General features: G+C 41.6%; 1 protein-coding gene across 1 annotated transcript; it reads left to right on the top strand.

Moving 5' to 3' along the window:
* Positions 1 to 63: 63 nt before the first annotated feature.
* LOC136691134 (serine-rich adhesin for platelets-like) lies at positions 64 to 9,305 on the top strand. Its single transcript, XM_066663484.1, has 4 exons — positions 64 to 186; positions 2,324 to 3,809; positions 4,068 to 5,208; positions 6,483 to 9,305. The coding sequence occupies exons 1-4, from the start codon at positions 79 to 81 to the stop codon at positions 8,353 to 8,355; spliced, it is 4,608 nt and encodes a 1,535-aa protein (XP_066519581.1). The 5' UTR covers positions 64 to 78; the 3' UTR covers positions 8,356 to 9,305.
* The last annotated feature ends 2,232 nt before the right edge of the window (positions 9,306 to 11,537 follow it).

Below are 11,537 nucleotides of genomic sequence, written 5' to 3'. Positions count from 1 at the left end.
AGCACACTTGCATCATCTGTCATTGAAGTGGAATCAGGTCGAGATACCTTGAGTCTGGCTGAGGATTATGATGAGGACATGTCCCCGCTACCCTCCCCACCTACCATGTCTATCACTGAGGAAATCATGCAGTTCATCAATCAGAACTGTGTACGAGAGGGCATGGCAGAGCTGTCCTGTGACATGGTAAGAAATGACAGGAATGCGTTTTTTTTTTTATTACAAAAAAAAAATCAAATAAAAAGAAAACCCCACACACATTCATGCAACCCAGATGTGTAATATTGCAGGTGTGTAGGAGTAAGGGATGGAGGTATATGCAGGAGACTTTAAAAAGGTAACAAGACAGAGGCAAGCAACACTAAACATTAAAACAAGGCTAAAAGCTAAACATTAAAAGCTAAACCATCCACCGCTTATCCGGGTCATGGGGTAGTCGGAGCAAAAACCCAGACCTCCCTCTCCCCAGCCACTGCCTCCAGCTCCTCCAGGTGTATACAGAGGCGTTCCCAGGTCAGTCAAGACATGTAGTCTCTCCAGCGTGTTCTTGGTCTGCCCCGGGACCTCCTCCCCTTTGGACATGCCTGGAACACCTCACCAGGAAGGAGTCCAGGAGGCATCCAAACCAGATGCCTGAACCACCTCAACTGGCTCCACTCCGAGTCTCTCCCAGATGTCTGAGCTCCTAACCCTGTAAGAGATTACATTCCATAAGCCAATTTCAGTACCTGAGGATCAGAACGCCAGGGCCCCAGACCCCGGCTGCCACACGATCCACAATGCACCAGACCCGGATTACTACCTCTCCCACAGGTGGTAGGCCCATGAGAGAGTGGACCCATGTTACTCCTTCAGGCTGAGCCGGCCGGGTCCCATGAGTGAAAGTCCGGCCACCAGGCGCTTGCCAACAGCCCCTCCCCCAGGCCTGGCTCCAGGGTGAGGCCCCGGTAACCCTACTCTGGGCAAGGGAGGCTGTGTCCCTGTTCTTAACCTATTCATCCTTGTTTTTATGGATCACTCTTTGTCTGGCCCATCACCTAGGACCAATTTGCCTTGGGAGACCCTACCAGGGGCTATTGCCCCCGACAACATAGCTCCTAGGCTCACGCAGGCACGCAAACCCCTCCACCACGTTAAGGTGGTGATCCAGGGAGGGGTAAAAGCTAAACACTTGTCAAAGCAGAACACTAAACATTAAACAAAGCTAAACACGGCTAAGCATTAAACAAGGCTAAACACTAAACAAGGACTATACAGAACAAAGGGGTGACGTGACGGACGGACGGACGGACGGACGGACATTCATTCATTCATTCATTCGTTCGTTCATTCATTCGTTCATTCATTCATTCGTTCATTCATTCGTTCATTCATTCGTTCATTCATTCGTTCATTCATTCATTCCACAAACAAGAACCACTGACAAGGACTATATAAAGACAACACAAACAAGAAACACCTGGGTACTAATTAAGACACATGGCACTAGAAACACAAGGGAAGGGTATCACATGACCAGGGAACAAGCAGGAAGCAGACACAAGACATGGGGGAAACAGTCACATGACAAGGGGGAAACAGTCACATGACAAGGGGAGCACAAACAAAGAACAAAAACAGAACAGAACACAAAACTAACCACGTTACAAGATGTAGTCAATCAGACAATATTGAGTAGAAGACACAAGCGGTCAGTTCATCTAAAAATCTTTTCACAAAAGTTTTTAAAAATTAGTATTTGTTCAAACACTGGGGGCAGCTACTTTAGAAAACAGGTATTCACCTTCTCTTCTTTGCACCCACACGCCTGAGTGACATTAGTGCATGTGAATGTGCCTGAATCTGCCACCATGGGTTTCTAAAATGGCTGCCCACTGTGTTCAGTGTCATGGTCAAGTTCTGTTCATTTTTTTAGTTCTCATTTAGTTCCAAACCACACAGACATGTCTTACACAAAAGACTTTGTGTGAATACTGTTTTATAGTTCTTTTATAGCAACCTTAGATTTGGAATTCCCCCTCTCAAAGAAAGAAACAATATTAGGACACCCAACAAGTCTTGTATCAAGCACATCTAGAGAAAGTGTCAAAATATGTATACTTGATTGTTGACAAAAATGAAAAAAAAAAATTTACTGTGACAAACAATTAATTTAACATCAGTAAATAAGATGATTATTGAAAATTATGTTTGGATTGATTTGACTTCAACACTGACACTTAAATGTACTGTACACATACATTTGAGTTGACTTGAATTCATAATTAATTTTTATTCACAATAACTTCATGCTGTCTTTTATTTGTACATTGTTTTTTCACAGTTTGTTCACAAGTCAGAGCCCTTGGATGTCCAGGTGACTGACCCACAGGACATATATGAACATCAGCTGGTACAGGAAGATGACCAGCAGAAGAGTGATTCCAACACTCCAGAGGACAAACAAACATCTTCAGATCTTACTTTAGACAAAGAAGATGATAGTGGGCATTCTCCACTTAGTGATTTAACAGCTAATTTCCCCTCTGAGGTATCATCATCATCACCCTCTAATATGTCAAAAAATATGTGTCAGATGGAAGAGACAACACCCATAGTGTGTAACCAAAGTGACCCATCTGAGCCAGTGATACTCGTACCTGAGGAGGCTGAGAGTAAAGCAGCTGAGGACAATATTATCATGGATGAAATACCTAATGCAACAAATGGCAAGGAAGAAAACATCAAAGAATCCTCAGCTGAGACCATGCCCCTCTGTGACCACTCTTCCACAACTAAACCTGCAGAGAAACAACAAGCACCTAAATCTGAGGCTGACGAAAAGCTCACCAAAAGTGACAAGCAGATCATTGAAAAGATTCGGAGCTACTATGAGGCAGCAGAGTCAGAAACAGTAGTGGAGGAAGGGCAGTTAACAAGGAGGAACAGCTTCTCTCAAATTCCCACAGGCCTGGTAAAAGATTCTGTGTTACGCTTCAATTTTGTTCACCAGGACAGCTTGTGTGACTCTGAAAGTGGACGCTCAGATTATAATGAGGGTGAAAACATGACCCCACCACTCAGCATGACTGAGCAAAAGATAAAAACTTTAAGTCAGCCTGAGCCTAACAGTGGTGCCCATGAGCTTCCTCATAGTGACCAAGGACAAATTCAAGGTGAATCAAAATGTAATGAAGATGAAGGAGACCAAATTTGTGACTTCAAGCCTTGCATGCAGCTTTGGAAGGAGAAAGAAGGGCAGGCTGACAATCCAAAAGCTTCTCCTTGTAAAGGGAGCAACTTTGCTGATGGCAAAGACACATGTTCAATAGAACCATGTTCCATAAATGATAAGATTCAGGTGCTCCATAAACAACCACTGCAAGACCATAAAGAAATCATAGAGCCAAAATGCCTTCTGGAAACCAAGAATGCCAGCAAAACGTCTTCCACTAGGTTGGGAGACAGAATTTCCTCTAATGAAAATCTGGATGCCCTACCTAGTCAGATTAAACTGGGGCGCCTCTCTCGTCATGGTAAAGTGGTCGCCTGCAGTAGGACACTTTATGAAGGGATGGCTGATGTACCTGGGCTAGGATTCTTTGAAGGTGTGCCAGTAGACCAGTGCCTAGTAGAGAACTCAGAAAAAATTCTGAGTAAGGTGCAGATGCTAGCACGCATGTATACAGCCAAAGCAAGCAGTATGAAAGTACCATTACACCAGAAAAGGACAAGAGGACCATGGGTAGCACCTAGTAAACTGAATACTCCTCCGAAGTCAGAGCTAAAACTGCATCAAGCTGATGTGAAGACACAAAATCAACTTGCAGGTGAGACCCTGTTTCTATGCATTGATATATTAAAGAGTCTATATAATGCAAAACCAAAAACTGTTCGCTCCTTTGTCCATCTCATCTATATATATCTATATATTGAAACTAAATTGCAAAAATGGCAGTTCTAGAAATATGGAAATTAATATAAAAATGTATTAGATTCATAAACCAAACCATTCAAAGAATGAACAAAAACAAACACATTACATCTTGTTCATGAATTAATGTAATATCATGTTTTCTTTTCTACAGATGATCAGATGGAGTCTGTTGTTCCCTCTATGCACGAGCCATTTGGACATGTATTTCTTAGAGAACAGCTCTCCAAAACCTATCACCAAGATAATGACTGTAACCTATCTGGACAAAAAGAACAAGTTGAAGTGCTCCAGTCTAGTGCAACAGAAAGTAATTCATTGGAATGCTTTACAGCTTCAACTGAGATATCATCAGGAACAACAGAGGAAAAGCTGGCTGAAGATTTGAAAGATGTTATGATATCACGCACCTCCTTAGAGAGCTCTGTACAAAAATATGAATTAGGCTGTACAGATCAAGCACTGCCGTCCAAGGAGGACCATTACACATCACCTCCACCCATCTGTGAATCACAAACACAGGATGTGCCAGAAACATCTTTTGATCAGTGTGAATTCCTGCCAGAGCAGAAGACTAACCACAGTTTGTATTCAATCACTGAAGATCAGCCACTTGCAGCAGAAAGACCGTTATCAGCTGGGGATAAACCAATTATGCCTTGTCATTCTGACACTAAGGATGAGCAAGTCATTGATCCAGTAGCAGCTCAGTGTCTCAAAGAAGAAAGCAACAGTACAGAAGAGAAACATAGCCCAAGTTTAAATTCCTGTGAATATATACTTTGCAGTGAAGAAATGGTATGTGAAGCTCAGCTAGAGACATCAGTACATTCCAGCGATTATCCTATACCTTCCATGATGGACTGCACAAATAAAATAACTCAGTCATCTGTTGATGGTGTTGATGGTACTGAGGAATCCTTTCCCATAGTGTCAGTATCATACGCAACCAGTGCTTCAGAAACAACAAATAACAGTCAACCCCAAATGGAGGACCCAGAGCAGTCATATTCTTCACAACTCCAACCTCAGTCCTCACATACCCCAAGCACTACAAATGTACCATCTCCACTTACACCACTGGACATGCATAATCTAGAACCTCTGAAAGGCAAAGAGACACCAAACAATGGTTTGCCTGGGTTAAGCCCTTCATCTACTCCTCCTCCATGTGGAAGTGCCACAGACAATCTTCCAAAATTCACCAGCCAAAGACCTGACAATCTGCCAACCACAATGGGAAGAAAAAGCTTTCCTGCTAATTGGGATACACCAAATCCTTCATCCTCCCAAAGGTACTGTACTGTGCATGTTTGTTTATTTGATTCCAGCTTACAGCAGCAAGACATGCCTGGGCAGTATCTAAAACTATTTAGCATTTGGCATAACAGAATTTGCACTGAGCAAGTTTACTCCTGACTTTTTTGAGTTAGTGATGGATCAATCCACATTTTTTTCAGTTCCAGATACACAACTGCTGATACCTATACAGATTTAATACAATGGTTAATTTTACTTTCATAGTGTCATTATTGTTAATGGTTAATTGTGTTTAAGGGTCATTTGAAATAAACAACACAGCAGTTATTATTAGAACAGCAAGCAATAAAGGCTACATGAATGCAGAGGATCTGTCTATCGCCTTTTCCCTCTTCCTGTTGCCATGTCCTAATAGCACTTTTCATATCTCTCTCTCTCTCACAAACGCACACAGATGATTGAGTTTTCAAAATCTCACCCTTAGGAAACGTTTCCAGAACATATTTTTTCTGTGCCTTAAAATTACGTTTTGTAGAGATGTGAGGCCAACACACAGACAACAACCTCCATTTTTCCTTTGCATTGGTGCTCAGTCATAGGCTGAAGTTGTCACAGGTTCATAGTATGATGTGGAATAGAATTTGGATATGTTTCTCGTTATGTTACAACCAGTTCATGGTCCATGGTTCATGGCGCAAACTCTGAACTGGAATATGGATCAGTAATTGGATTATCCCTGTCCATCCAAAATTTTATGAGTAAACGATGTCAATATAGAACTCAATAGAGATATAGGATCGAATCTGCCCCATCTCTATCTTATGAGAAACAGTATTACTAAACTGAAATGACTCTTGTGTATATGCATCTGTCTACTAGCAAACGTTAGCATGACTTGGTAGCATGAACATGCATCTGACCTTGCTTTAATGTTTTGTATGCTCAAACAATACTATATTTAAATATCTATAAGCCCTCACCTTAATATTATTTAGCAAAAAATGTTTAAAGTGAAAGGAATGGCACCCCCTAGGGTGTGTGAACAGGGTGTGTTCCCGCCTTGTGCCCAGTGATTCCAGGTAGGCTGTGGACACACCGTGACCCTGAACTGGATAAGTGCTTACAGACAATGAATGAATGAATGAATATTTAAAATGAAAATATAAGCATCTCCCCCAGCTTACCGCAGGACTATTCAAGTACCTGATTATTACCTCAGTTCTTCTTTTAAATTTTTTGCATGTATAATATATTCAGGTGTAGCTCTGATTAAAAATGTAACTAAATATTATTTCTGTTATGATTTCAGAGTACCGCTGCCCCAACCGTGGTCCAGGGAGCAACACCAGGAAACATCATCATCAGCTTCTCTGGCCCCTTCTAATATACAGTCATTCAGCAAAAAGTCTTCAAGCATTCCTGTAGATTCATGTTTTTCAGAAACAAAACGTCCCTCTGCTTTTAGTTCCAGCCTTCGCATGCGCTCTCCCTCCCCTGTTAGAAGCTCCCCACATCTCAGCTCCTCTACTTCTGCCCTTGCAAAATCACTTGCTGCTTCTTGTATCAGCCAGACAATCTCTCAAAGCATGGCCAAAAGGAATACTCGCAATCAGGCTACCACTCCACCTACAAGCTCCTCTCCTTCCCCAGCATCTACATTGAGACTGAGGTCTCCTTCCCCTAAAACAATTACCCTGGACTCATGTGTGGCATCGGATACTGGTAGTATATCCCCTGCTGGGATAGGAAATCAAAATCCACATTGTCCCATTTCCCCTTTCCACTCAAGCAGTCTGCGATCCAGCCCAGCATCTGTGCAGTCCCCCCCTCCTTATCATAGCCACCAATCAATGTCCCCTCCTATTACAAACTCCCACTCAGTAAGTTCTGGTTCTCATACAAGGTTAGATCATCTTGAACAGTCTAGTTTGAATGGTAATAATAACAACAATAATAGTATATGCAGTAATGGGTGGTCCAGCAGTCACAAAAAGCCTTCAGTATTGAATATGGGTGTAGCTCCTCATCACCATGGAGGAGCCACTCATAACAGAGTTGCTCGACCGTTCTTGTCCTCTGAACCAAACTCACGTGTCCAGTCGCCTTCAGCTTCTCCTTCTCCATCTTCTTTCAGTCGAATTTGTTCCCCACCACTTATCCAGAACAACGCAGCTCTATTGACAACTAAACCGCCCAATCCACGGACACCCAGGCAGAGTGTGACCAGCCCCTTTACACCTCTGTGTTTAGAATTTTCAAGGCCAAATTCGACTTGCTCTTTGTCTCCATGTGCAAGTCCTAGGGTCACCTCGCCACCTCCCATAGGTATTCCTACAACTGTATTGTGCATTGCAAGCCCTCAGCCAAGGAACCCAACAGTAACCCCTTCCTCCCCAACAAGAGTGGAAGCAAGTTCTACTTCAAGAGGCTCCCGAATCCTTTCCCCACTATCAGGAGTCTCACCATGTTTAGCATCTTGCTCCTCCTCTTCTCAAAACCACCGGAAACAAAGAGGCAGCAGTTTGCCGTTTGTGAAATTGTCTGGCAGGCCACCCAGTCCATCTGGAAATGAGCATAGATCCTGGGCTGATAATGGACATTGGTCAGTGGACATAGAGTCAGACATGACTAGCCCTTGTGAGCACTCCTACAATGGCACCCCTGTGTGCGTCAGTCCAGGACTTCAGTCTCCTGTCAGACTGACTGTTAGGAAGACAAGCCAGGGAGAGACCCACTTGACAAGCAATGCCTGGCCAGATATGCATGAACTGCTGACCAAGTATAAAACCGAGAACAATACTGAATGTGACATATTACCCTCATCCCCTTGCTCTGAAACTGGACTGGATGACTCTGAACTAGGAAAGCCTACTTGCAGAACTAGCCTTATTTGTGCTTATGTAGCACGGGCTCCCCCTGTATCTGAACCAGACATTGCAAATCAGTGTTCAGAAGAAGGACAAACAGAGGACAGTGTGCCAGTACAAGGGAAAAAGCCCTTAAAAACAAGCTATGCAACCACCGTCAACCTTCATATTGCTGGGAGTGGGAGAATTACATCATTTAGTAATGCACAGGTAAGCCTGACCCAGACCCTGGCACCAGTGACCGACACCCAGGGCATGAGAAGGGTCAGCATAAACAGCTGCAACCTCTCTTTGCAGAATTGCAAGAGGCTATAAGTGGAACTCCTCTGAGGCCTATTAATGTGCTTCTTGCTTTAATGACACTTTTTACGGGCACTTTAACGTGTAGCAAAGGAGTCAGGTAGAGATCCAGGTCCAACTCACTGAGCTGAAATGAAAATGTACGGGTTTCAAAAAATATAGTGCTAATGATCAGTGATCATTACAATTCCTTACTTGCAAATGGTGCTTCGAATTAATGTGGATTACTTCTTAATCAATTTTTTTTAATTCACACTGGTGAAAGGACTGTGTGTTTTGTATTTAGCTGTGTTATTTTATTGCTCCTTCAAATTTCATTTCTTTATGCATAATTGAACCAAAGCCTCTGTCACTAAAAGCCTTTTTCATTGGTTGGACCTTTCTTTTATTTATGAAATTGTTTTTTTTTTATGGCACTTATCTTTTTCCCCTTTGTTTTGCACATTTCCTCATGTGATACAGACGTGTCTGTAAAATGTTTGTTTTTGCAGACAAAATAATCTCATGTATGTGAAAAATAATGTGTTTTACATGAATGGTATAAGGTCTATATTTGTTTTAAAAAAATTGTATTCAGAAACAAGGGAAGGTAGATAGATGCTGCTTTTACCAACAAATGTTTTTAACATTCCTTCATTCTAAATTCAAACTGCATTTCCAGGGCCTACAGGGCAAGAGTATTATTATCGGTTTCATCATCTGTGATGGCTGCCTGCCCACATACCCAATAAAGAAGAATTTGAAATGTCTATTATAACAGAAAATGTATCAAAGTGCATTTTATTTCATAAAAGCAGTGTACAGATGCTTTACTCTAGCAAGTAAAGACCAACCCACCATAGCCCTAAAGCAGTTACATAACCAAATCTTTTTATGGAATTATGTACCATGATGGTGAAACCAGATTAATACACCTTTTTTCTCTGTTTTTAAGCTAAATAAATAAAAAGTAAAATGATTTGTTTAATGTTTACTGTAATTTCTCTTGTAGTTTACAGTTTGAAATCATTCATTCATTCATTCATTATCTGTAAGCGCTTATCCAATTCAGGGTCGCGGTGGGTCCAGAGCCTACCTGGAATCATTGGGCGCAAGGCGGGAATACACCCTGGAGTGGGTGCCAGTCCTTCACAGGGCAACACAGACACACACATATTCGGACACTTTTAAGTCATCAATCCACCTACCAATGTGTGTTTTTGGACTGTGGGAGGAAACCGGAGCACCCGGAGGAAACCCACAAAATAAAAATATTCAGTTGAAAAATTGGACGTTCTACATTGGACATCTAGATACTTAAGAACTTCAGGACTTGGAATATATTAAATACTTTTTGTTTATATACTCCATAGGAATACACGTGTAAACATTTAAATGAAACAGGCCTAACCACTTTAACTCTGAACTCAGAAACACTAACAAACCAGAATTCAGTGATGAGCGCCAAAGCATAATCCTGCTGTGGACATAAAAAACACTATTCATGCCAAAGAGCATACTGACACAGAAGGACATAAAAGAAATAAAATTTTGTGAAAACGTACATTTAAAAAAAAACAAGCACAAAGGCAACATCTACGATTGTGGGAAACTGCTCACTGGATCATGGCCGTTTGTTTTTAGCCATTTACAGAGACTGTTTTCATAAACACATTAGACCAGATCCTAGCATGCAAACATTTTGGGAAGATGGTGAGGAAATATTTGGTGATCAAAATATATCTGTATATTTGCCCATATAGGTTTATTTTTTAGTTATTGTTATCGGTCCAGGCGGCACGGTGGGGCAGCGGGTAGTGTCACAGTCTCACAGCTCCAGGGACCTAGAGGTTGGGGATTCGAGTCCTGCTCCAGGTGACTGTGAGAAGTTTGGTGTGTTCTTCCCAGTGTTTGCGTGGGTTTCCTCTGGGTGCTCCATTTTCGTGGATTGGCGACTCAAAATTGTCCATAGGTGTGAGTGTGTGTCACCCTGTGAAGGACTGGCACCCCCTCCAGGATGTGTTCCTGCCTTGCGCCCAATGATTCCGGCTAGGCTCCAGACCCACCGCGACCCTGAATTGGAGAAGCGGTTACGGACAATTAATGATTGAATGAATGTTATCAGTCCAATTTTAGAATTGTAGCTGATATTACAACCAACTTGGTGCCTTTTTTCAGTTTCTGCAGAGAACAGTTTCTGGGATTACATTCCTCCATGGTGAAATGTAATTTAATATATCAGCAACGGACACACAGATAGCAGTGTAAACACACACACACACACACACAGCAGGTTAAATTACAGAAAGATATAGGGTATCTGCTACTCTAAGGTGCTAATTATCGGTTATCGAAATCGATAATTCAAAATCGGTGCATCCCTAGACATATACTCTTTTTTTGAATAAAATTGTGACGTGTCTGGTAGATTTCAGGGAAATTGTCTGAATGCAAGATTTGTGCCCATACTGTTCTGTATAATACCATGAGTTGCTTCAACTTGTATTAGCGAACCACTGCTTAATGGGATCTGTTTAGAAGTGTGTTGAATATAAATAATAATACTATCTCAGTTTCTTAACTGGTAACATTGGTCTTATTTTTTGGACATGCTTCTCAAGGGATACATGCAGTCTTGGAGATGTTACTACTTGTCAAATGATAAATGAACATTTACACAAATTTACACAAAAGTCACTGACAGTAGTTCTAGAACTATTAAGACCATGTCTTAATGGTGTGCAATTTTATTTTGAGTAGAATTACGAGCTCAACAGAAATTCTGCTGTTTTATCACAGTTTATCAAAAGGAAGTTCTTGATCATTTAGATGTTTATGTCTTTAATACAGTCCTTCACAGGTGAACAAAAGTATTGGGATACACCTCCTACTCAATTAATTTAGCAATGTCATTCAGTCCCAATGCCACAGGTGTATAATATTATGCACCCATCCATGCAGTCTGCCTTTACACACATTTGTGAAGCACTCGTGTTAACACAGAATCCAACTCCCAGAGAGTCATGAGTATCTGAGTCTGTCATTATATTCTACTGTACATACTTGAAAACACGATTGGTATAAGTGGTATTGGCATGGATTATGTTATATCTTACAGATGATTTGTATTCATATTTAGGTCTGACTATCTTTCCTCTCACATGGTGTTCCCAGTGCACAGTCTTTAGCCTGTTACTTTATCACATATTTGCTACCAC

This window comes from Hoplias malabaricus, chromosome 1, assembly GCF_029633855.1.
Source record: "Hoplias malabaricus isolate fHopMal1 chromosome 1, fHopMal1.hap1, whole genome shotgun sequence".
NCBI classification, from domain to species: domain Eukaryota; kingdom Metazoa; phylum Chordata; class Actinopteri; order Characiformes; family Erythrinidae; genus Hoplias; species Hoplias malabaricus.
Note: the sequence above shows the minus strand (reverse complement) of the source record. Positions and strands in the feature narration are given on the sequence as shown.

What these genes read in the sequence shown, in the direction of transcription:
- LOC136691134 (XM_066663484.1), top strand. Translation starts at nt 79, where the DNA reads ATGTCCCCGCTACCCTCCCCACCTACCATGTCTATCACTGAGGAAATC. An exon ending in CAGAGCTGTCCTGTGACATG is followed by an intron (nt 187 to 2,323) that starts GTAAGAAATGAC and finishes GTTTTTTCACAG; the next exon opens with TTTGTTCACAAGTCAGAGCC. An exon ending in GACACAAAATCAACTTGCAG is followed by an intron (nt 3,810 to 4,067) that starts GTGAGACCCTGT and finishes TCTTTTCTACAG; the next exon opens with ATGATCAGATGGAGTCTGTT.